The sequence below is a fragment of the Ischnura elegans genome, chromosome 3 (genome assembly GCF_921293095.1).
Source record: "Ischnura elegans chromosome 3, ioIscEleg1.1, whole genome shotgun sequence".
NCBI lineage: Eukaryota > Metazoa > Arthropoda > Insecta > Odonata > Coenagrionidae > Ischnura > Ischnura elegans.
In genome coordinates, this window is record NC_060248.1 from 1,903,595 (window position 1) to 1,930,575 (window position 26,981).

A 26,981-nucleotide genomic window follows, 5' to 3' on the forward strand; every position below is an offset into this window, starting at 1 on the left:
ATGCAAGGGGAAATCCCCACTCAAATACCTCAAATACAAACAAAGGTCTAACTGCCACATGCAAGGGAGGACCTTGCTGCAGGCACTCAGAAACAGAAAGGCCTGGCCATCAATTGTGAGGGGAAATCTTGCAGCAATTCAGGAATTCACGCTGCATACATAAGACTGGAGGGTTTCACCACAATGACTCTCCAATGCAAGGGAAGCTTCATTCGAGCAGAGCACCACACCACAGCTACTCACCACGCGCCTCACGAAGCATCCTGCGCTCCTGCTCCCGCTCTGCCTTGCTCTGGCGGTGATGCACGCCCAGGGCTCCCGTTATCAGCCTTTGTGCCAATGCAGGGCACGTCTCGGGGCGTGGGCGGTAGGGGACCTTGAGCGACTCACACAGCTTTCTTGCCTTTGCTTTGGATGCAGCGCTTGCGTCCTCCAGTGCACACGTCTTCACCATTGGGTGGCGCAGGCTCAAAACATCTGCAGCTGCATGAGAAAGATAGACACGTTACGCTACGTTGGCCCTCGACAAATGCTCATGACACGAGAGCTCAACATTTTGGTGATTACATTGATTACCATTGTCAAACATATCAGTCACATCTCAATTATGCGGCTAACAATTGATTATACAGTTTCACAGATTAGCGCACTATTTCTCTGCTCTGCTAATACAAATTTGAAGTATGTTCAAAAGTCAACTTGAGACCAAACAAAAGCCGCAAAAAATCAGCGTAGCGTTGCGTAGAAAATAAAAAATATATATTTCTATCTATTATACGCTAAAGTTAGCGGTCCAGATGAATTCTCCGATGATGGTTCACAATCACAATAATTTGATTTGCCGTGACCAGCGGTTAATAAAAGAATGAAAAATGCATGCAATGCTTCCTGATCCCATGTTTTCCAATTTTTTTTCTCCTCAGGGAGTTTTGCTCGTGAACACGTGGTGCCATTTCAGGGTTTGTCGCTCTTACCAACATTTCCATGTTTCCCATGCCACTACAGTATGTTCGTCGCAGCACCCGTGTGCCGGGCATATCCCCAGCGCGGGCAAGGCTGACACCGCGGCATGGCGCTTAGGCGTGTGTGTGGTGGCCTTTATGCCCCAAGCTCATAGTCTATGCTCAAAATATTTATCTTTCTGGAATCGATGGAATCGGAATAGACTTTAGATGATCGATTCTCGATTCCGTGCCTGAGAATCGGTGGAATCGAGAATCGACATTTGGAATCGACTCATCCCTAATTTATTTAATCCAGTCCAAAAGCAGCACGAGGCCAATTACAGAGGGCTACAATAACAGGAGAAACAATTTAATAATACTAAGCAACGTAACCAATAATGAACAAAAAATATTCAACAGTATTTACAAATAAATAGCAAAGAATGGTAAATTTCATCAGGTGGTGTTAGGAATAGGGGAAAATTACGACAGAGATGGTGCAAGACGGATAAGGGATGAAAAAAAGGATCAAAATTTGGAACGCATTTGGCATAGGAGTTAATAGAAGAAGGAAGTCTGAATAGAAAAGAACATTTAGAGACAGACAGGCGGGGGTGAAACAATGAAATAGGTCACTCGACCTTGTCGTGCGCGAAGGAACACGAAGCGGAAAAAAGAAAGGTCAGATGATCTGTATTTGCCATTATTGATATTTAAGAAGAGTCTCTGGTCATTGAGGATACGGTGATCAGCTGAAGTAGCAATGCCAAGAGAGGATCTTATCTTATTGAGGGAGAAGTTACGAAAAGGCAAGTGGCGGTAGCGGACAATAGAAAGGAAAAAATTCAAAGGGCGTTCTAGGAGCTTTAAAGAAGGAGGTAGACCAGATTTGGCTGCAGTACTCTAGGACCAGAAAGACACAGGAAAGGAAGATGGCGAGCAATTAAATCCAACACCTCACTGTGACGATACATCGTACCCACCAAAGACATAGTATGGGTGGAAATGTATTTAATGCGCTCACGGAAGAGCAGCTTAGAGTCAAAAATAACCCCTAAATCCTTCTGACAGGTGACTGAAGGAATATGATGTCAAGGTAATCGGTAATTTATACTCAGAATAGACTTGCGTAGGGTGAATGGTAGATGGTAGAGCTATGGCATCAAGAGCCTTCTGCAGAGCAAGGCAATCTCTCAGGGAATCAATCTGTTTAAAAATTTTGCAGTCATCTGCGTATAATAATATTTTACAATTGGTGGAGGAGATCATGTTAACCAGATCATCTATGTATAAAGCAAACAGTAAAGGCCAGAGGACACTCCCTTGTGGAACTCCAGATGTAACCGGTGCCATCAAAGAACGCGACCCATTTACAATAGTGTGTTGTTGTTGGTTCTGAATCCAGATGATAAGATAGAAAGAAAATTGCCATGGACATTATACCGATTCTTCAATTTGAAGAGCAGTATTGATGGTTAATTTTGTCAAAAGCTTTGGCAAAATCAATGTAGCATACATCCAGTTGTGATGTAGTCTTGAAAACGTCAATTCAATGTTTGTGAAAATTGGACAGATTTGTTACTGTGGATGATCCGGGAAGGAAACCATGCTGTTCGTCAGATATTCAGGGAAGAGAGAAAGACAACAGAGGTTGATGAATGATGCGCTCACAACCAGTCGATGGAATTGGCAAAATTGAGATAGGATGGTATGGTTCTACAGAAGATACTTCCCGGATTTGAAGAGTAGGAAAATGCTGCCAATTTTCCTCATTGACGGAAAGTATGCCGTTGGAAAACATCTGTTAAAAATGATGGATAGGGGTAAAGCCAAGGAAGGGGCTGCATTTTTTAGGAACATCGCGGCCAGCTGATCTGAACCAGTTGCATGGTTAGTTTTAAGGGATGTCAAAAATTTAAGACATTCATCGGGAAAAGTGGAAAGTGAGGAGAGAGAGTGGGAACATTTAATATCAAGAACAGAGGTATCCAAAAGTTGGTTAGAGGTGTAGGTGGATGAACAGAACTTGGAAAAAAGGTCAGCACGCCCAGGACCAACAGCAGTCTCATCACCAAAAGACATTTCCATAGGCGTGGAAGCATAGTTACGCCTCGACTTGATCATAGACCAGAACCATTTTGGGTTGGAAACACATTCGGAGGAAATTGAGGCTATATAGTTGGTAAAGTTTAACTTTGTCAGATAATTGGCATGATGCCGAAGGTTCTTGAAAGTTTTTATGTGTAAAGGTTCGGAAAATGTTTGTACAGGCGCCAAGCACTTAGCCTATTTTTTAAAACAAGAACTGTCTCACTGGTCATGCAAAGTGTGAACTTTCTAGAACGGGGTTTCCGATGCGGAATGCAGTCCTTCAGGACACCTGCCAACCAGTCACAAAACATATCAAGGGATTCGTCCACAGAGCCTTCTTCCAAGAGGCACCATGGGAGGCAGTCGAGGGTGTCATTGACATGAGCCCAATCCCTTCTTTTCCAGATGGGGATGGGAGGACGTGGAGAAGGGGGCGGAGTAGATCTTGGTGTAGGGGGTGGCCACCCGCAGGGTTCAAGCGAAATTTCTAGGGACCCGTGGTCGGAGCAGAAATAGCCGCCAGCAGGGTAAACTTTCAACTCAAGCGAGGATAAGACAAGACCCAGGGCTGCCAACCCCCTCGTAGGAAATTACCTATATCGCATTGCTTGAGGCCCAGGCCATTAATGAAATGATCAACAAAAAACTCCTCAAGGCCAGATAAACACTTAACATTCACAGGGTAGGACCAATCAATGCCTAAATTAAAGTCACCTAGAAGAGAATAACTTCACCCACACTATGGGCTAGTGACACAGAGTTGAAACACCTTTCCAAAGTTGTCATGTCACCAAAAGGTGGTCGATAAAATGTACCAATTAATAGTCTTCTCCCTACAGAAGACGTTGTATAAAAAGGAGGAGTTACTGGGACCCATATTATCACGGGGCCTAACTCCAAATAAAGGCGATGTAGTGCCAAGAAACAATAGTCAACACCAAGAAGGACACCACCGCCATGCTTACCGACTCGATCACATGTGAAAATTTGATGAAAAGTGGATATAGATAATTCGCCATCAGAAACACTGTTGCAAAGCCACGTCTCCATGAGGGATATGACTTGGTGATTTCGTAGTTCATCCAGAAACGAGTCCATTGCCCCAAGGTCGTTTATCAAACAACGAACATTTTGGTAATAAACACTTAACTTTGTTACACACTTTTTAAGTCGGGAAAGGATGCTAAGAAACCAACACTTCAATAATTATATAACACACAATTAGAACTTAAGCACTAAATTTTTGGGAGGGACTTGAAGGGACAAAGGGAGAACACCGGAAGGGACGAAAAATGGTTGCCGTGGTGGAGGCAGGCCAAATCCCGGGAGCGACGAGTCACATTGACGGAGAGTCATAGGCCCGATTCGGAAGGGTGGGTAAAAAAATACCAGAACCAGTATAAAGCGCAATAATCCAAAAGTTGCTTGAGCAGCATTTCTGTAACTCGTCTCAACAAAGTAAAGCATTATCTGCATTGCCTTGCCGCCATCTTGCTATTATGATATTCGTTTAAGAATTCAAACAAGATTTTAGCTAATTAGAAGAGTACTAGTACTTCATCAAAACACTTAGGTCATATTGTTAATTCGACTAATTTCACTTTCAAATATCCTAAAGGAACACGCCACCTTGCTAGAAAATTGTGCACTCCACTCGGCATTTAGGGCCGTATTAATAGTCGTTCCCCTAAGGGTCCCCTAGGGGCACCCTTCCCAATGGACTCCAAGGGGAATCTTCAACATCGGTATTAATAGTCGTCCCCTAGTAAGGGAACTCCGAACGTGGTAACTATGGGCCGTAACGACAACAGAGGTGTTTATTTACTTTATTTTTATAGGTGTTTTTGTACAAAGAACTTGAGATGTCGGCGCGAAATGCTTCATTTTCAGCTACGGAGAAGAAAATATTGTGCGATTTGATTCAAAAATATAAATGTTCCATTGAAAACAAGAGAACGGACAGCGTTCAATGCGAGGCGAAGAAGAAGGCGTGGCTGGCTGAACGGAGTGAGTTCAACTGTCACCACGATGTTTTTAGAATGGATGCAAAATAACTGAAAAGGTAAATAAAAAGGCTATGCAAGTAAAGATAAGTTTAGGATGTCTCTTTCAGGTATTTATCTGCAGTTAACTGATTTTACGTAGTTGGTAATACAATGTTGAAGTACATCCTCGCCTTACCGGATTCAGCATTTTCTGTCGATTTCATTATGAGATTGCAGCGTACCTATTTAACAACAGAATATTTGAAGTAAAGAAAGTGAAATGTGCATTCATTCTGAGAGAATCCAGTAATGTGGGTTGGAGTAATGTGTGAAATGTATTACGGTATGAGTTTTTACGTGCTGACGGGCGCATATTTATTTGCCTATTTGTGGCTGCTAGAAAGCTGGCGGAAGCACAACTGAAATAGTTTTGGGGAAACGTGACCCCTAATTTGTAATTTTTATTTTTATAAAATATATTTACATTTTTTTAAATTTGCATGTTAATTTATTCCTTCAACTTGTTAATTCCTATCATGAAAGCATGAGATAATGGCTGCACATAAGGAAATTGGTGCCTGTTATTAAGGGAAATGGATTTGGAACAAGTTTTTGTATCTAGCAACAGCCAAAAAACATAATAGACTACAAAGTTGAATAGTGGTAGGTCAAGGTAACTAATTCGCACTGGTGACCAAAAGCTCCAAGATACAAATTTGTTGTGGAGCAAACACTGAAAACTGAGACTGAGGAGGTAATGTTGCGGAATAAAAACCAGATAATGTGGCCTTAGTGTTTTAAAGGTTTAAGTAATTGCATTCCCAAGATCGAATAATACAACTAGTACGTGGTTGGATAGATTTCCTGGTTCCGTCCGCGCTGTCATTTTGATGGCGACGTTTTACCAACTGTCCTGTAGGTGTCCTCAAGCCAGGCTGATATGGAGAGTGCTTCTGATTGCCTGATGTTTATGCGGTGGCGTCAGAAGATAAACCAAATCACGGGTAAATGGGAAAATATGAATGTATATTCAGCGAAGTGATACACAGGAAAAGGTTGAGATGAAAGGGAAATGGTGAAATTAATGAAAATGCGTGAAAACGAAACGATTTTTGAATGGGCGAATGAGCAATGTGACAGGGTGAATGAATGGTATGGTATGAATTAATATGGAGGTGAATAAAGGCATAAATGAGTAACTTTTTAACGAGAGCACAACAGCAACGAATGTATTTGAACAAGCAGCAACATGAAGTCAATAAAATACGAAAGCAACTAAAGATTTCTGCTTACAATTTCAGTAGTACCTGTTTTCTCCGCTTCATGCACACGTCGCAAGGTGAGGCTCACTCCGCCCCCAGCGTAGGGGAGTGCAAGGGGGCCCCTACAGCCTAGGGGACAACTATTAATACCAGATTTGTGCGTGGGGGACTGTAAGGGGATACCAAGAGCTAGGGGACCCCTGGAGGTCGACTATTAATACGGCCCTTAGTCTGCTATTATGGGGCCATTCCATGAAAATAGGTAACTTTTGGAAATAAAAATATTTTTTTATATTTAACTTATTATGTCATGATTGTCTTCTCATAAGGTTATATTATGAGTATTTACTAAGAATTTTAGTCAAATATGTTTAAATATGTAGGTAACCTAGGTTCAAAGTCGTCTCTTCATCAGCTGTTCAAAAATTGCCATTTTCATAGGTTGTGTTACCATATCAATGCTTGACTAAATGATACTATTATTTGTCTTGGTAATTATAATATCAAAATATAGTACAGTATAAGAGTTTCTATCACAAAATTATATTAATTTTGCGATAATATAATGGTAAAATACAGTGTTTAAAAATAGATTGTTTCTTTGTCCCGTACGTAACATAAAATAGATAAATTTATTTTTTCACCAAGTTTCTTGACAAACAGCTACTCAAAATACAATTTTCTAAACAGGTTTTGTGTCAAACTAAATGATTATGATGTTGTGAAAAAATAATTAAATTTAAACATACCCTAATGTTCAATTTCTTTCTGTCCCGTACGTAACGTTACGTACGGGACACTACACAACATAATATGCAATATACATAAAAATGAATTCACTATGTCATATCATTACTAAATTTTGATAATATTTAATTCTGAAACATAAAATGAAGTGTTATTTACATTTAGGCCAGAAAAGTCTAGGCCTACGGTAATTTAAATTTAAAATTGTGTCCTGGTTGAAAGTATGCATTGTAGTAAACAAAAGAACAAGTAAAATTTTAGGTGCATAGAGGGCAGGTAGAGAAGGTTAGAAAAAGTAAGGTGAATGAAATGGTAAAACATGACTGTTTAATTCCTGCGTTTCATTTGATTTTGTCACCTCAATAATCTCCAGTTCATGACAAAAAGTGGGGACTTAATTTCTTTTGTCTCAGTGTGTGGTAGGTCTCAGATGTGAAATCACTGGGATAGTTGTTCTGGATTAGATGTTTGGTGATACTAGAATTTACAGTCGCCTTTAGCCAACACGTAATACATGTTTCAGTGTGTGAGTGATTATGGCATATGTTATTTTGTGACTGATTACTACGAGGGAATCAAGGTCAGAAAATAATCAATGTGGACTACATGAAGTATTTTTATTTAAATAAGTTTACATAAGCACCACTGAGTAATGCCTGAAACTTTGAAGATAAGAAATTTAATGCTTTTTCAGAATTTAAATGGTGGTGGGAAAACCTTAGGCAACTGCTGCTGCTAGAGTAAAGAAAATGCGTAGTAAACTAAATGCAAGTGATCATGATGGGTTCTTAAAAAAAGTAAGAGGATAAATTAATTAAGAAAAAAGCGGAGAGAAAATATTACCGACAAAGAAAAAGTATGAAAGGGAAAATATGACAGTGAATAGCAGGCAAACTTAAGCTAAAAAATCAAGCTCACATCAGTTCTCCTGAATGCAATTTTAGAGAACTGATTGAATGTTAAGAGTAGTGAGGATGAAAATGATGCTCTATTCAATCTGCCAAGGATTTTGCATCAGAATCTTCAGTAGTTTGTTCAAGGCATATTATGCTGGAGATTATATAAATGATACCATCATCAAAGTAAAACCTTGAGACAATGTTCAAGCAGCACCAGATATCCTTAGCTTTCACGTGATATGCAATACGAATGAAAGTTTTTCAGGACAGAAACATTTTAAAGATATCAACTTGAATTTAGACCTGTTTGTTGAAGTGAAGACATAATTCAGAGGTCAGTGGGTTCTAATGCAATATAATGGCAATTTATTTTGAGGCAAAATCACAGAAATTGTCTCAGAGAAGCAACTGTAAGTTACAGTCATGGTACCCAGTGGAGCAGCGAGGGGTGGGGAGGTGTTTGGGGGATAAACACCCCCCAAATCTAAATTAGTTAATTGGATTAATATTACTTATAAAAAAGTGTAAGGATTAATAAAATATCCCTCAGAAAGCTGTAAAACTCCCCATTTTGAACCATTTATCTTAAAATATTTCTGGGGGAGGGTCCCTGTACCTCCTGCTTGCCCTGGCAGGTATTCCATCTCCCCCCAGATCCCCACTATTAGTTGCCCCTAAAACCTCCTCTAGCCTTAATTCCTAGCTGTACCCCTGATGGTACCCACCAGTCCCCAGAACATTATAAATGGCCAATGCTGCCCGATTGTATTGCATACAATAGAGAGACGGAGGTGATTAAAGCTATTTCTCCTCCTATACTGTTGAACAAAAAAAGACTATGGAAAATTTAACCTTAAAGATCTTAAAATATGAACTCTGGTATCTTTCTCCTTGTTTTTTTTAATAATACCATGGTAACAAGATTAAAGTAGCTGTATAATTTTTTTATACCTTAATTGTATTATAATTAAGCTAAGCAAATACAAGTTAATTGATCAAGAAAATAATGCTTATAAACATATGATCTTCTTATATTGTAATTGGCTTAACAACCTTTTCTGATAAATGTGTTTTTGACCATGTTAACTCTGCCTGTTTTCAATAACTTTTAACCTGAAGTGTACAATGTCCCGTATGTAACACCCTTGTCCCGTACGTAACAAAAGGTAAAAAAATTGTAACTTAGTTGAAAAATATTTGTTAATAATGTTAAACATATTTACTTGAAGCATCCTTTTTAAGGTATATGAAAAAAAATAGCACAGCATTATGAAAATTCTAATTGAGCTGAAATATCATTTTGCATAACATGAGCCAAACAAGTGGTTGACCCAGCTTGTCCCGTACGTAACAGGCACTTATTTTCTCTTGCAACGGTTACAACAAAGTGCTAAAGCCAAAACTGTAGCTTGAAAAATAGCTTAGGTCTACACCTAACAATTTATAGCAGTTTCAATGAAACACAAAAAATATTAGGAGCAAAAATAATATTTTAAAGCTGTAAAAATTAGTACAAATGTCCCGTACGTAACGGTGGAATGGCCCTATGGATTTCTGTCTTATGTAAAATTTCTTATCCATCAAACACCATTTCCAGTACACGTATTCATGAGAGCGATTTGCATGTTATGCCTAAAACAACCACTTTTGCCGCTGCAGAGATTGCTTGTGAGATGGATCACAAAGGCCAAAAATAGTCTATTATTTGAAATGTTCCTTTCTAATAAATATATTTTTCCTATAATTGAGGCAATATGCAAAGCGTGAACAATGCTGCTTTAATCTTCAGCAACATGCCCACCTGATCCTCGGCTTCATCGATACTTGCTGAAGGGGGAATTCATGTCAAATCAGGCAGAGGAGTGTCAGACCGTGACAATCACAGATTTTTCTGAAAGTTATATGTATGAAAGCAGTATCCTTATGAAGAATAATGATCACTTCATCTCAGCTCAGAACTGAACCGTTATAAAGTTACCATCCTCTGAATGTTGCAGAGTCAAAAATGAAAAAAACACTTAAATGCTGATTACTAAGGAACTATGGCCCATAAAGCAGTGATTATTGTTTCATTTTGAAGAAAATTCATTTATGCACATTCTGACATAACTTGCATTTCATTTTAAGGAATAATAAACAAATAGAACTTGTTTAAACAATAAAAATGATTGTTATTTAACAATTTAATACTAAAAAATGCCACCTTTTATTTTCTTTAAATTTCTCAGTGGGTAGTTTAAATGTGCTGCTATCAATCAAAAAAATTAAAAAAGGTAGTATTTTTATGCTTTTTGTTTTAAGGCATGTCAAAGTGAGGCATGTTTTTGACTCTTTTAGCCAAGGTTGGATACCTTCAAGAAAAAAATGAAGTTTCATTCTACTTAGCATTCATAAAAGTTTAAAGTTCATATCTGTTGCCTATTATTTCTCATATTTTTCACTGTTCAGTTCTTATCGTCAGCTGTAGGCTTCCCCGTGTTCCCGAAGAAGGCGCTAGTAGTCTCCCGGCATCTTCCTTCGCGGAGACTCATCACAAAACCAGAGCAGTTGACGAGTAGGTGACCCGAGAGGCAGTCTTTTTGCTTTTCTCCCTCCTCTCCTTGCGTGGCTGAGAGTTTTGCCCTGGACACTGCACGCTGCTCACCTACCCCTGCATGCTACTCGCCGGTTTTCAATGCATTCTCACCGCTGCTCTGATTCTCCTGACCAGTATTATCAGGCTTCTTTATCACGCTTTATTTCATCTTAATTGTTCATTATTAGTTTAACTTGCTAAACTGAACTAAAAGTGGGAATTGTCTTTTTTTCCCTTTATACAGTCCACTTGATATATCTTTCACCCCACAATATCTGAATGATTGGTTACATCTATTGACCGAAAGCAAGTTCAATCTTGTTTTCTTCCATGGCATCCAATGTGCGCAAACACCCAATGCTACTGACTGGAAACCGTGAATGAGTCGCAATTTGCATTTAACTGTTGTCTTTTCCATTAGCCCTTCTGGCATGACAACATCAAATTTAAAAATCCATTTCTTCTTTCAAGCCCTTCTGGCACTGCATGATTTTATTTGATTCGCAAAATTGACTTTAAGTAAAATAATTTAAATATAAGCTACTTTTCATTTTGAGACTAACTAAATTGTTTGCGCATCCTAAATTTTTGTAAACATTGATTAATAATCTTTTACTAACTTATTAAGCAATTTATCACCATTAATAATGATTTAAAATCCATTCTACTCAATCTGAAATAGATAAAGCTTATCAATTATTGTTGAATTCTGATAAAATCTTTCATTATGATATCAATCTTTAAGCCCATCAGGCACATATATCCTTCCTTCCTCTCCTGAAATTGCTCATCCGTAACTTCGACAAAATGTATAATAATGTAATATAAAACTCAATGAAGACGGGAGTGTAAATATTAGTTTTAGTTAATATTTTCCTAATATTTATAAATATCTTACTGACGATGGAAATATTCAATAACTACAATGTAAATTTAAAATGTTATACTCCGTGGACTACGGCTTTTTGGTGACAAGTGTTTCTAATATTGTCTGTGCTATAACCCTTTGTACATATAAACCTTTACTAACAACTTATTTATTTATTTATTTAAGTAGTTGCTCACATACAGCATTTCTGCCAATTTACAGTGACGCAGTAACATAAAATTTTAACGTAAAAAATTTGAACAAGGAGCAATGGCATAGTAAAGAACAAAATAGAAGGCACGAGGAAAGGGAGGTGTAGAGGGAGGTTTATTTACTTGCTGAGGAATGGGACATGGCGAGTTTGATAAATGAGTTTAAGGGCAGAAAAAACGGGTCAATATTGTCTGGTAATGAATTGAGCAAGGAGCAAAGGCGGTGTTGGAGGGATCGCTTAACGAGGGATAGTCTAGGGATAGGCGTATGGAGCAAGGAATGTGTACGAGTGGGTCGGCAAGGCACTCTGAAATTAATGGATGAAAGCAATTCAGGACAATCAATGTGTGAATTTAGAATGTTATGAATAAGTTTTAAGTCTGTTTTAATCCTTTGTTGGGAGAGATCAGTCATTAATAGGGAAGATAAGAGTGAGCTGGTGGACATGTCACGCAAGTGGGGAACTCTGCGTCTTGCGATTCTGGCGAAGAAGCTTGTTATACTGTCAAGAGAGGTGAGGTTAGAGGGGGCTGCGATGGACCATATGGGAGAGCAATATCCGGTGACTGGAAGGATAAATGCCAAGAAATATGATTTTAAAGCTGCGGGATCGGCTATTTCTGTGTAGCGGTAGAGGAGACCTAAAAGTGACATGGCTTTGCTCTTGATTGAATGAATGTGTTCCGAGAAGTTAAGTTTGGTGTCAGTAATGACGCCTAAATCCTTCACAGCCGAAACGCGTTGAATAGGCTCGGAGTTAATTGAATATTGAAAAATAATAGGGGATTTTTTAAGAGAAATTGAAAGGGTGTTACATTTACTGAAATTTAAATAGACCTCTGGACAAAATTTTAATTTGCCTTCAAATATGTTCTAAAAAATCAATAAGGATAAATATATACGTAAAACGTTTATTATATGTAATAATTTTCCATGGAATGTTTTTTAATCGCAAGAAAAGGAAGCTTTTCTCATCAGCAGACACTCCCACCTCAATACGTATTTCCATTGGCTGACGGAAATATGACGTCAGCTCATGCAACCATGCGGCGGTCCCATGAAATTCATGGGGGTTCGGCGGATTTGCAAGATCTTCAGCATGGATCGGCACTTCGTTAGCGTTTCACTTTGCGAAGTGTACATAATATCGCCGTGACATGCTTTTCCGAAGAGTGAAAAAGTTACTAGGGATATTATGTTGCTTCTGTGGGCATCATGGATCCTGGTTTCGATAAGGGAGACTCGAGAAACTAGCCTAAAATTTCAACTGCCTCAATGTTTACATTCATAAGTAGAAATAGTAACTACATAAATTCTGAGGCCCGGGGAGTGAAGATGGCTAGGTGAGTATATCGCCACGATTGGAAATTGATTTTCTTAGGGTATTAGTTGATGTTAACGTTTCTAAATCCTTTTTTCACATAGAGTCGGACGAGAAAAATACGGCGATGATGCTATAGGTTACGTGCAAGTTAAGCGTGATAAAAATGAATGCATCGTCCGTGATCGCATTCGTAGGTTCGCTCGAAGGCCTATGTTGTTGAAGCCCGTCTTTTGGAGGAGAGCGGCGAAAGCGAAGTTGTGACTCTTTCGTGTAAGGATTGCATAGCCAGTTTGGGTACGTAAGACTTTACTCTAAGTGGTATTATATCTTTTTTTATTTGGCATTTTAAGGAAAACAAATTTTCCCGTTATTTATTCGTGTAGAACAACCTGATGAAATTTTTAAGTGGTGAAATCTCCGTTTTAATAGACATAATAATTAGTATTTCCTGCGAAGTGTGGAAAATATAATATGGAACTTCTTCGAAGTAGCCCGCTTGCTCAAAATTTCACTTTTAAGTAACTTAATGGGATTAAAAAATTCCCCTTTTTCTGTTGCTGTTCCTTACATTCTTTACCTACAGCAACAATATAGGAGATAAAACTATCCGCTTATTATTATTACATTTGTTACCTATCAATGAGCTGTAGGGTTCTACGGTACTTATTCATTTGGTTTTGTAAGCATATATTCGAGTTACTCTAATTTTCTCATCCTTCCCTAGTTTCAAGAAAGAATTACTTCAGTTAATTATATTAGAGTTTTCGTAGTAAGTACCAATAAATCAAGAGACTGAAATTCGTCGGCACTTTTTCATCCGAACAGTTTGTCGTTCACCGTCTTGGGGGACCATGTGAAAATACTTATTTCAGCCATTTCCACTAGTATTACTGCACATAGGCACAATGCAGTACTTATAGCTGCGCTTCGACAAATCGACGAAATACGTACGACAACAGAAACGGCGTAATATCCACAAAATCTCTAATTCTTTACCTCCTCTACAGTAATGCGCACGGACGCGAACAACACTATTGCATGAGCTGACGTCATTCAAGATGGCAGTGGTGCGAATTACGTTCTTCTTGCATGGCAAGTGACAGCTATTTAAAATGCTCGAAATAAAAAAATGCAAGATTATACGGCCAAAGTGTTACGCCACTTAGATTAATATTTACACGTACTTTTCAGAAAGGTCTTTGCCTTGATAGGTGTCCAGAGGTCTATTTAGGTTTCAAGTATTGCACCATTTTGCAGTCAGGTTTAAAGAATCTTGAAGGACTTTGCAGTCCGAGGGAGTTTGGATTTGTTTAAACAGCTTACAGTCGTCCGCGTAAAAAAGAGTATGTGTCTGGGATGGAGGCAAAAGTGTGGCTAGGTCATCAATGAAAAGGCTAAATAAATATGGCCCCAGGACACTACCTTGGGGAACACCTGATGTTACCGGGGACCAGTCGGACGAGGTGCCAGAAAATATAATTCTTTGGAATCTATTAGTAAGGAAGGATTGGACGAGATTGAGAAAGGTTCCATGCACGTTGAATCGTTGATTAAGTTTGTGAAAGAGGAGGGTATGGTCAAGTGAATCGAAGGCTCTGGAGAAATCAAGGAATATGGCGTCGAGTTGAGAATTTTTTGCTATAGAGTTTACGGCATGGTGATGGAATACAGATAAGTTAGTAAGACAGGAACGATTAGGAAGGAAACCTTGCTGATTTTTCAAGAGGTTAGGGGATGTAAAGTAATGTAATCTGTTGAGTATAATCCTCTCAGCGACAGAGGATAGGATAGGAAGTAAGGAAATCGGGCGGTAATTAGCGACTTCACATTTAGGACCAGTTTTATGGATTGGTATAATGTTCGCCATTTTCCACTGATGCAGAAAGACACCAAGCGTGAAGCAGCGATTTAACACAAGACTCAAAGGAATCGCGAGGGAGGAGGCGCAGTTACGTATAAAGATAGGACTGAGGCCATCAGGGCCAGGTGAACGATGGAGGGGTATTTTGGAGAGAAAGTGAAAGACTTCCTGTGTATCGGTCTCAATGCGGGAGAGACAGTGCGTACAGCAAGCTGTGAGGGAGTGGTCAGGGAAAGAAGGGGCATTGGATGCAGGCATTAGACGATCTGAAAAGAATTTAGCAAACAAGTTTGGTCTATTAGGGCCCTCGGCGTTACTGTTTTCAGAACAAACATAGTCCGGAATTCGAGAATGATTGCGGCGGCGATTCACAAAAGACCAGAACTTTTTAGGGGTGGTGGTGATAGATGAGCAGACACTATGCGCATATTCCTTGTGGTCACGACGGATGAGAGCTTTACAAAATCGACGAAGCTCTGTGTAAGAGCGACGAGTATGTTCGTTCGGAGTCGTCTTGTAGAGGTACCACGCTTGATTTTTGTTTCTGAGAGCATGCAGGGTGTCAGCTTTAAACCAGGAGGGAAATTTCTTAGATTTAGGTTGAACAATAGGCACAAAATCCTTAACGGCACTTTCAATGACGGCGTACAGGAAGTCCACTCCATCTTCGGGGGTAAGGGAGGAGAGCAGTGACCAGGGTATGAGGTCGAGGGAGCGGTTTACGACCTCCCAGCAAACCTTCGACCATGCAAGGAAAGGCTTCAGAGGGCGGGGTGGAACCCCGCGGTGTTTCTTGGGGCTGGAAAAGTTGTAAATGACGTGAAGGGACTCATGGTCTGAGTCGAAGATGTTTCTGCTGGGGGTTATTGCCTCGGGGGGAGTGGTGGAAAGAAGGAAGTCCAACGTTGCCGCGTTTCGTGTCCATTCATTGCAGAACTGGGAAAGATGAAGGGCGTTGATGAAATTTTGGAGAAAGTACTCATCATGGGCGTCCACGGGAGACCCACTCGTTGGAGACTCCCAATGGATTGAGAGATTAAAGTCACCAAAAAGGATAATGGGGCCAAGAGTAATGACACTCATCACAGAGTCCAGGCATTTTTCTAAAACGGAAAGATCACTGGCAGGAGGCCGATAGAAACAGCCCACATAAGTTTTTATAGGTTTCGAATGTTTGTTAGAGGGTAGAGAGACTTCAGTCCACACAATTTCACACTCAGTCTCTAGGTCCAAGCGGCGTTTAGAGGGAAATTTATTATTGATAGCAACAAGCACTCCACCCCCTCTGGAGAGCCTATCTTTGCGATGTATGCCATGAGTGGCTGAGAATGTTAATTCTCCGTCGCGAACACTAGGGTTCAGCCAAGTTTCCGTGAGCGCGATTATATCAAGTCTGGAAAGCTCATGGGCATGGGAGTCACAGGTTGATAATTTGTTCTTAATGCTTCTCACATTTTGGTAATAAAAATGCACAGAGGAAGGGCCTGGGTTTAGTTGTACGTCACCGGAGAGAAGGAAAAGCAGCAAGATAACGGCTTCAAGACGAGGGCACGGTCTGTCGGTTGGGGATCGAGGGTGTCGCCGGGACCTCGGCGGTTGAGCTGTGGGGCAATGGAGGCTGGTGAGGGATAGACCGCACGATGCAAACGAGGAAAAAAGAAATCTTCGTTCACTGAACACTTCCGAGGGAACCGGGTGCACAAATGATGTGGGGGGCGGACATGGTGAAATTGCACAAACACGGAGGGTAAGATTCACTGGGAATGGTACAAAAACCACAAAGAAAGCAAACTTTAATGGAGCGTGAGATGCCCGTGTCCTCCCGCAAGCGGCCATCTTGGCCCTTCGAGACTTATAAGACATTTCAGCACTCCTGCAAAGAACCGCAAAAGCAGCCCGGCCACACCAGCATTTCAAGTACACCGAGAGAACATCGAATCACTTCACGGCGAGAACAACCATCAAACTCCAACACATCATCAATACACGGCGGTCTACGTGGGGTTTTGCCGGTTTCCCTCACGTCACGGGCGAATGCCGGACCAATAGCCATCCCGGAGGAAAAGAGTTCCAGCACTTTGAATTTCTTGCAAACATATCTGCTACATGCTGAACTAAAATGTATATACCAAAACCAAATGACAAGCCCTGAAGAGGAGTAATTCTAAACGGGGTCCTTACTTATGTATATATCTTTGTGAAAATTAACAGTACGGAAATAAACATGTTTGAACTGAACTGAACAGTCTAAAAAATTCGTAAATCTATAATCCTCTCACGGTACGGCCATTGGAACTCTCTTGGGCCTTGACCGTCCCGAGGATATTCCCTGGGGAGCTCGGTGCACCGGAATGCAGAGTCATTAGTCTGAACGTATCAGTCAATTAGGTGAGTTTTGGTTGTCCATTCCCCATACAATAGATTTGCCGACCTCCCACCAAAGGGCAAGGATAAGAAAAACCCCGTCCATTCATACGGATGGGGTTTTTCCCATCTCGTCTCCGAGAGGCCTAGGCTGTTGACGTATTCCATGTGTTGCTTATTTTGGGTTTCCCCTTAAAAGTTTGAAAGAAACATGCCCCCTATCTCGTTTCCTTTGCGCATTATGGGCAGAAAGATGAAGCATAAATTCTTATCGCGAATTACTCCGGGTTATATTATCATTCCGAAGTTTCCGCGTTTCAAAGTGATACTATATATTATAACTAAATGCAGAGCAATTTTCCCATCAATCCGATGCTCCATAAGGATCAGGTAAAATCGGAAATACAGAAAGAGTAACAGAAAACAAAAGAGCGATTCGCCGGGGCGTGAGACTCCGCCGTAGACGAAATATAGCTCGCATTGCATTGCTGGCCGCTCACCGGGCGGCTGGGTCGAGGCCCCGGCGAGGAGTGGGCCAATTGCCGGCATGCCTTCCCCCTGACAGGCGGCAAATTGACGAATCGGGCATCTTTGATCGCTGATATCTCGACTCACAGGTCACGAGGGCACGGGAAATTTTACACATTTAATTTTTTTGCAATAATCTACAAATGTGCAAAGTTTGAAGCAAAAGTGGGCGTTACACTCCGTTAATGTTCCTTGTTAATATGAAAACTTTGATGTCGCTTACACCCTCTTTAAGCTATGAATTTTGTCTTAAAACATATGCTCAGCTTCACAATACTAGTTTTGCTTTGATACATAACTGCAACTAAGTTGATGTCATGTTTCATACTCGGAAAGTGGGTATGTTCTTTTCAAGCTACATATCTGTGATTTAGATAGGAAATATTCCTGGATGCACTTATTAATGTAATTTTCTATATTATTACTTCCTAAGGAATATGCCTTTTGGGAATACTTTCACTATTGTTGATTGCAACCTCTTCTAAATTTTCAAAGATGTGACGATTTTTACGCTACCACTGATAGCCTTGGATTCTATGTAACGTAACTTCTTCACTAGCAAATCATAATCAAAGTTACATTCAAAACTCCATCATCTCAAACTCAAGCTCAATTCAAAATGACTCGATGTGCATCGACACTCATCATGAATGATTCGCAACTTACCCATTCTTAATGTTCCGGCAAAAAATACCGTTAGCCATTGAAAATTAAGCTATTTTAAGGGTTAAATTAAGAACCAGAATGGAGAACCAAAACCGAGAGCTGATGCCAAGAACCAAACCGGAACAGCAAAAACTGAAACCCACCCTTCCCTACAATAAATCAACTTAAACACTGTTCAAGAATAACATTGCTCCTTCTTTGATGCATCTTCTCCTTAAAGAGACTCTAAAGTAGAAGAGATAGCAGTTAAACAAATGAAAAACGTGCCCAACAGAGACGACTCACCCACAAAGGCACTGCTGAACACAGCCAGGGCGTGCGTGTCATCCACCCACTTTATCTCAAATCCCCCTCCGCCACCATACGCGGACAGGATAGAGACGAGGTCGTGAGTCTTGAACTCAGCTGGGAAGCCAAACACCTCCACCACGTGCGACAGCTCCGAGAGTGGCACTGCACCATCCGAGCGCCACGCACCATAGTCCAGCCGCGGCCTCTCCACCACGCTCACTCTCCCAACGGCAGCCACCACCTCATCCAGCACAACACCTGCTCCCTCAACATTGCTGCCCTCGCCCCCACCTGCACCTGCAGGCTGCAAAACACTGCTCCCACCACCCGAGCCCAACTGCACGACAGTGCTGCCACCCGCCGCCAACTGACCCTCAGCACACGGCACAACACTGCTGCCTCCACCGGCTTCCGACTGCTCAGCTCCAGTGCTCCCAGCCATGGTGCCTCGCAATGCCCTCGGAACGTACACCGCCATGTCGGGACGACGTCGCGTCTGCCTGAAATATTATATAACACATACTGAATGGAGAACTAGCACATTTTTTGAAAAAAAAAAATAGAGGAGATGGAGGAAGATGAATTTTGCACAGCGCAAAAAACCCGAGGACTAGGTAACGCTTCTTTCTGGAATAAAAATTCTCAAAGTTGCCGAAATTCCAGCAGTGCAAAAAACTGCTTTTCACAGGGGGTGTGATCAATTAGGGTGGATCTGACATCATAACTGCCATTCCAAGAGGTCCAGAGGTGGCACTCCGTAGAGGTCCGTAGCAGCAGCTGCCGCTATGGCCCCTTCCTTGGGGACTCAGGGTAGCATCAACAGGGAGAGGGAGGCCGCAACGCCACACTGAGAGCTAAGTAGCCTAACGATGCTTTTACGCAAACAGCTGCGCTGCTTTATCTTCTACAACAGAAGGTTAGCTGCATCATTGAATGATGGGAGAAATAATGCTAATTCCACAATATTGATATAATATACATAACCGGGTTCGATGCTACCACATCAATCTCCCTTGTGAGGTGGTACCCTAGATAATAACTCGATAATCCGTTTGTGATTTAATTAAATAGCGTGGAATGAGGAATTATTTCTTCTGTCTACAACGCTATATTCCGTTAATCTCTCTCTGTTTTTGGCCAAAAAATTTAGATGCATTGCATTAAAAAAATTTATGCTTAAAGATTTTTTTTTACTATTTTTCAGAAATTCTGAAAGCCTTAAATTCATTGTGTAGAAAATACATTAGGAATAATTACAAGTGGGAGAGGAAGAATAATTTTTATTTAACAGAATGCCTTGAGAAGTGTCTCCCTTCAAAGCAAGACTTTAGAGAACATGCTAGAAGGCCTTCTGCTTCATTCACAAATGTTGGAACGACTGAAAGGAGATTGGTGATGTTTATGTGCCATGTGAATGCACACTGTCAACTGCTAGATATAGGGTCAATCCATTTCCCACTTAATGTTGCTCAACATTTATAATTTTCCTGATTTTTTTATCATGAGCCAGTAGACACTCACAAAACACTATTTGTAAAAATTTACAAACCATACTTATTTTCTGGCAGCCATTTTTAAAAGGGTGGCTGGGCCAATTTTGATAATACATAAATATGGTTTGAATACAGTCATTTTAATAAGTTAATTTTCAAGGTACTTTAAATGATATCAGAATAATTTTGAAATAACCAGTGTGTTCAGCATGAAAAGAACTTCGGGAATTCATTTTTTTAATTTTCCTACATTAAAGACTATTAGTCGAAATCTTTCCGTAAAAACTTGGGAAAAATTTGTCAATAGTAACTTTTAAGACCATAAATTGTTATAAAGAAAATGCGATTCACAAATAAAATGTTTTTCCGAGTTGAATAAGAACTTGAGATGGTTCGGTTCTGGTACCCAGTTCTTGGCCTGTGGAACCGGTATCAAGAACTGAACGCATGAAGTCGGTACTTTGGAACCGGCTTGGAATGGTGGCAAGCATTTGAATTTAGCGCTCAAAGGCGAAATTGTCTGCAGTGTAGTCAAGACCAAAAAATAAAACAAAACATTAAAAAATGCATGCATTACTTTCCGATCGCATAGTACCCACGTTTTTTTTTATTTTATTTTTTTTAGAATAGCTCACTAACATGCGCATTTAAGGGTCCGTCAGTTTTTGTCGCTCTTGCCAACATCATAACCTCTCTGTAGCTGCAGCCGCTTTCAAACGAGTTGACTTTTCGCCTGCCGCAGTCCACTGCACAGTGCTGTTCTTTCAACTTACCATAGGTCTCACAATGTACAACAAACAAGTAGAATCGCACCATTGACGGCACAGCACCCATTTCCATCCGGCCCGGGGATGCGCCTTCTAAGCGTGAAATACAGGCAATGCTACATTGAGGCCACTTTCAGACCATATGACTTTTAGCCGGCCACCTTTCACATGAAATTCGGGCAGCTTTCAGATGAGACGACTCTCTGCAACGCCGTGTGCTGTGAAAAACGGCTGGCAGAAAATAGTTTTGTCTGAAAGTGGTCTTATGATTGAATGGTCTACATATACAGTAATTCTTCGACCTACGAGCAAGATGTGTTCCGAGAGCTTATTTGTAAGTTGATAAACCTATGCAAGGCATCGAAAAGAGTGTTATCCTGCAGAATGCAACATCTTCATCTTATGGCCACTCATTTTATCCACGGTGTCGCTGCACTGGCGTGTTGAGCAGTTTATTGTTGAGGTTATAAGAACTATGACAGTTATGCATGCAAATAAATTGCCAATGAACAACATCGCGGAATACAGAATATTTTTGAACAGACTCACAAGTTACAACAAATTAACGGATGATGTCATCAGGAGTTGGGGGAATTTCTGTGTTTTTTGTAAAAAATTTTTTTTGTCAAACGGTTAGTTTTACGATAAAAATTGCTCAGACCGAAATTGTAGATCAGGTTATTATCTACAAAATTGTCAATAGACGTTTTTCCCTAGGATTTACCATTTCTGAGAAAAAGCCATTTGAAACTTAGCTGGAGCCATATTCTCCGTTATATGCATGACTACATTGTTGCGCTCTCTTAAAATTATTGGGCACGTATGCAATTTGGTTACTAGCTCTCACCTGTCCATCTGCCAACAATCAGGACAAAGGGTTTAGTCTAAAATATTCACTCGCAGAGAAAAAATGTTGCTATTGCTAGAACTATTCGTTGAAGTATGTGTTGTATTCAGTTCTTAGCTAATGTCGGGACTTTGCTTCATCTGTAAAAAAAACCTTTGCCTGCAAGTGAAACTGTTAGTGGTGATCGTGACATGAAGACGTTGATTGACTCAAGTGCTGAAAGAGGTGATGAATTCACTCACTTCCTAAAACACCAAAAATCAGTGGTAGTACATATGCAATGTTGAAAAAACTACACTCGGAGAAGTACTATTGCTTCAGTGAAAAGACCACATGAAGCGGATAAAGCCAGTATATTGAAAGTAAGTCCTCCTCCTACCAGAGCATGCACGCAAGTAAATCAGCTTTTAGTTTCAAAAATCACCGTTTCTTTTGTGGCAAGGACGTAATGAAGAATATGAAAGGGAACAGCCCATTTAAAAAATTTTGGCGTGGAATTTGTGAAGTTACTACACTCTCATTCAAAGAATCTGGGTGTGAATAAGTGAGTCAGTTCAGATGTGCGACTCGGCAGATTGAGCTGTGAGGGGAGAGAGTGTTATTTGGTGACTCCTCCCCTACGAACACGATTCTCTCCACACACACTGTGCGCTCAAGTTGGGTGAGGGGAAGTCAGACAACCGGCTCTCACAACTCCCTCTGCGCACACTACACTTTTTGGAGTTGTGAGCGGTGAAAGTCAGACTACATGTGCACACGACTCCCACATACATTGTGCGTGTTAGTCTGTGAGGCTCATCGCATGTTTGGCGGGTCAAAGGGACCCACAGCCCAGAAACACTACTCAGTCGCACTGTGCCAGCGGTCACCAAAGTGTGCTGTGAGGAAGCTCACCAAAAAAGACCATCATTAATGTGCTGAAGTCACTTGTTCCTAAAGCAGGGGCTAGTGACCCTGTTGAAATAGAAACATACCGAAATGAAAATGTACAACCTTGGTAATTTTTCACAGGAAAATTTATTCGTACAACGCGTTTCGACGCTGAGGCATCATTATCAAGTACACTCTTTGTAATATCTACAATCCAATATATACCCAATTCTGGCAGGGGTGGAGGGAGAGGGTTATACAGGGGGGAAAATTGGGGAGGAGTGGGAGGGTTGGTGAGGGAATGGTTGGGAAGCGTGACTAAGCCCACACTAGGAGAGGCAGGTAGGGTTCCTGGGCCGGGGGAAAGGGTCGGTTTGGAAAGGGGTATATTGTTAAGGTTAAGTGCAGTGGTAATGAGAGGTGAATTTCTTAGGAAGACGATGTCATTAAGGACATGTCCCAAACTCAAATTTCTTTTTATCTCTAACTCCTCCAGGATGTCCATCTTCCTCCCCTTCTTGACTCTGTGTAAAACGTCCGGTTTGAAGTCACTATGATGTCCCTTTTCCCACAGGTGTTTTGCAAAGTGGGATTGCTGTAGATTCCCCGTGCATAAACACCTTTTGTGTTCTTCAGTTCTGGTCCAGAACGCCCTACCCGTCTGCCCCACGTACACTGCGTCACAATCATTACACTTGAGTTTGTATATCCCGTTGCATTCCCATTTTTTCACTTTATCTTTTGTCCTGTTGAGGAGATTTCTTAAGTTAGCGTGGTTGTAAAACGCTGGTCTAAATTCTTTGGGGAAGACACTGGATAGTTTTTCAGTCAGCCACCCGTAATACGGTAGTTTACACCATTTAAACTCACTGTTTTCTTCTTTGTTATGGTATAACATGCTGTTGGTTCTTATATATTGTTTTTTCTTGAGCAGTTTTTCCACCAAATCGTCTGAATAGCCATTCCTTTTTGCTAAAAATTTAATAGTATTCAGTTCTTTTTCGAAATTGTTTATAGAAAGGGGGATGTCCAGTAGCCGGTTCATTAACCCATTTCTGCCCAACGTTGCGAAAAAGCAACATTAATTTTGATGGAGAACAGTTAGAATCTTAAATTTTTTAGGCAGCTCAATATTTTTTGCATGTAGTTTTACACTTACTTTACGTAATAATTGGTCATTTGTGGTTCTAAGATTTTTTTATTTTTTGTTATGATTTTTCAAATATGGCTACTCCGAGCACTTTTTTTGAGACGAAAATAAAAAAAAATTCTAAGCCCTATCCAACATTGTTTCTATTCACTGCTTTGATAATAACAGTTTAATCTTTGTAAATGATCACGAGAATAATTTCCGATGATAAAATTAGTTACAAAGTATCAATTTTCAGAGTTGAAAATAATGTTGCGTTTTTGAAATGTTGGGCAGAAGGACTGCTACATTGTTCTACACGCTTATCTGCGTGAGGAACTTCGAGCAAAACACCGTCTGTTTCTTTCTGCCGCACTTGGCTATTAGTCTCTCTCAAGAGTTTGCCTGCATATGTGTTACCATTTTCCAGTTATTTGGCATTGGTTATCCTCGTGTTTTATCCTTGCATTTTCCCTTATCTTATTCCCGGGTTGCATACCGATACTTCCTGTGAACATAATTACTTTCCGAGTGTGTTCAAGGTACGTACATAAGTTGATTTTCTTGGATTATTATGATTGTTTTTCGTATTTTAGCATTTGCGTTATTTAAAGTATATTTGAAATATTCACTTGTCACAGACCAGCCTTTCGGTTGACATACTCTGATTCCTGTTACTTTTCTACAGATGAGTTTTTCTAAGACATTCACTACTGTGGAAGAAATCGTGTCAGTTTTAGAGGAAATTGAGGCAACTGACGAAACTGACGAGGCGAACGATGAATCTCCAACTGACGTTGTGGTCCTACCTCCAGAGGCTGATCCTTAGTCCGACGAGGAAGACATCAACGACGATGTCATGCTTTTGAACGACACTGACCAGACAACACCGAGAGACATCGTAGGTAAGCTGGAAATTCATACTTCAAAAACCATCCCCGGAATGGAAGAACCAACTCAGCCTCTACTGAACACGAACAAAGGGAAAAAGCGCAGAAAAAACACGGAGGAAATAAAATGGGTAAAAAATTCTTCTCCCATCTATCAGACGAAAACTCAAAACACCGGGCACATCTTACAAGAGCGTTTGAAAAACTCTTTCAGTAATATCACGCCATTTGAAACATTTCAATTGTTTTTGGATACAGATTTGTTGGATATGATATTAGACTTTTCAATCACATACGCGAGATCAAAGAACGAACATAGTTTTACCTAATCAAGATCGGAAATCATAAAGTTCTTTGGAATTTTATTTCTGACAGGATATAATACACGACCTAACATGCGTTCTTACTGGATGAAACGTCCAGATTATGAATGCCTGTTGGTTAGAAATGTTATGTCTAGAAACAGATTTGAGGAAATAAAAAGGTGGTTGCACTTTGCGGACAATAGTCATCTCGGGGTAAACGATAAATTTGCTAAGCTTAGGCCATTTTTCAATAAACTTAATGAGAGATTTGCCAAATTTGGAATATTTTCATATGAACTTTCCATTGATGAACAGATGGTACCTTACTTTGGACGGCATTCCAGTAAAATGTATATAAAGGGGAAACCCGTTAGATTTGGTTTCAAGGTTTGGTGCCTAGCATCAGCTCAAGGTTACGTATTCCACTTCAAACCATGTGCTGGGTCTGGTGACAAATACAAAACCAATATAAACAATGGAGAAGATCTAGGGTTGCAATTGCAGTGTTGCAATTGGACATTTCTTGCAGATCTAGGGTTGGGAGAAAAAGTTGTACTTGATTTACTCTCAGTCGTTCAGTTTCCTGGAGAGCATAAGTTGTTTTTTGACAATTTCTTTACAAGCCACAGCCTCTTGTGCATATTAGGTGAGAGGGGATATTTTGGTACAGGAACTGTTCGAGAAAGTAGAATTGCTAAATGCCCTTTGCCCGCTTCTAAAGAAATTTCCAAAAAAAGGAAAAAAAAGGTATTACTTCTCAGCCTTTGACCGAAAAAACCAAATATTTGTGGTTCGTTGGTTTGATAACGCTGTGGTTACAGTCGCTTCTAACTGTGGATTTTTGGTTCCATTGAACCAAGCCAAATGATGGAATCGTACGGCAAGGAAGGCCGTTTTCATCCCTCAACCAAATTTAATTCGCGAGTATAACCAGGGTATGGGAAGAGTTGATCTCCATGACAATGGTGTAGCGAACTACAGAATACGAACGAGGGGAAAGAAATGGTGGTGGCCATTATTTATAAATTCTCTAGATATGGCGGATGTCAATGCCTGGAAGTTTTTTCCAATTGGCCACCAGTGATAGAGCTTCACAACTGGACTTCAAGAGTTGCATAGTTTTATCGTTGCTTCAATCGGGAGTTATGGAAGAAACCATACCAAACCAAGTGGGCAACAGAAATCAAGAAGAAGTGCAAGATCCTGACGTGACGAATAATCAAGGACTGGGTCGCCCACCTAAAGGGGGCCTTCCAGACTGTGTTAGAAAGGACAAAGTGGGACATTTAATCAAACGCTTGGAGAAAAAGAGCAGAAGAAGATGTAGGCATTGCAAATCGCAAACTGTATTCATATGTGTGAAATGTAATGTCCCTTTGCACTCAACGTGTTTCAGAATATTCCATGACAAAATGTGATGCGATTGTAATTTATAAACAAATGAGTATTATATGTATATTTATTTTATTTTCAATATCATTCATTCATTTGTGATCTTAATATATTATAAGCGTTTTGTTCTTGACCCTTGGGTTTGGATTCATTCAAGATGGCGTCTCAGCTAAAAAACCTTATTTGTGTGCTCTGCGATAATTTTGTCGAATCGAAGGAAAAACCTGTTTTTTGTGGTCTCTGCCCTGGTGTATATCACAAAAAGTGCTCTGGTTTGAATGAATATTGTTTGAAAGCTTTAAACGATTCGAACTGTATGTTCTGGAAATGTGTTATTTGCCGAGCGAACGCTATCCATCTACCGCAAATGACTGCTGACATCAAATTTCTCAAGGAAGAGGTTCAGAAATTGAAAAGTGACTTTAGCTCCGCTAAACTCATATCTCCTGCAGTGTCTTCAAAAAACCATCTGAGTGGTGACAAAACGGTGAATTCCGTTGAATCTTCGCACAAGGCTACAGTTAATCGTCGAAATCAGCATTCAGCTAATGACCTAAGTGCAAAACCTAATAACAACTCAGCCACCCCTTCATCTTCCAAGCCCAAATCCCTGAATTCTAACGTTTCTGTAAATAGAAGGACAGTGTTGACGAAGAAAGAAGGAGAACAG

General features: G+C 40.3%; 1 protein-coding gene across 6 annotated transcripts in view; it reads right to left on the reverse strand.

Moving 5' to 3' along the window:
• The window catches only part of LOC124155323 (R3H and coiled-coil domain-containing protein 1), a 68,486-nt gene that overhangs the window by 33,344 nt on the left and 8,161 nt on the right, over positions 1-26,981 (reverse strand). For all 6 annotated transcript variants that reach the window (XM_046529044.1, XM_046529042.1, XM_046529043.1 and 3 more), the window contains 2 exons: positions 18,613-19,118; positions 244-483 (listed from right to left, as the gene is read on the reverse strand). In XM_046529044.1, coding sequence (XP_046385000.1) covers positions 244-483; positions 18,613-19,118 — 746 coding nt within the window. The remainder of the gene's footprint in view (positions 1-243; positions 484-18,612; positions 19,119-26,981) is intronic.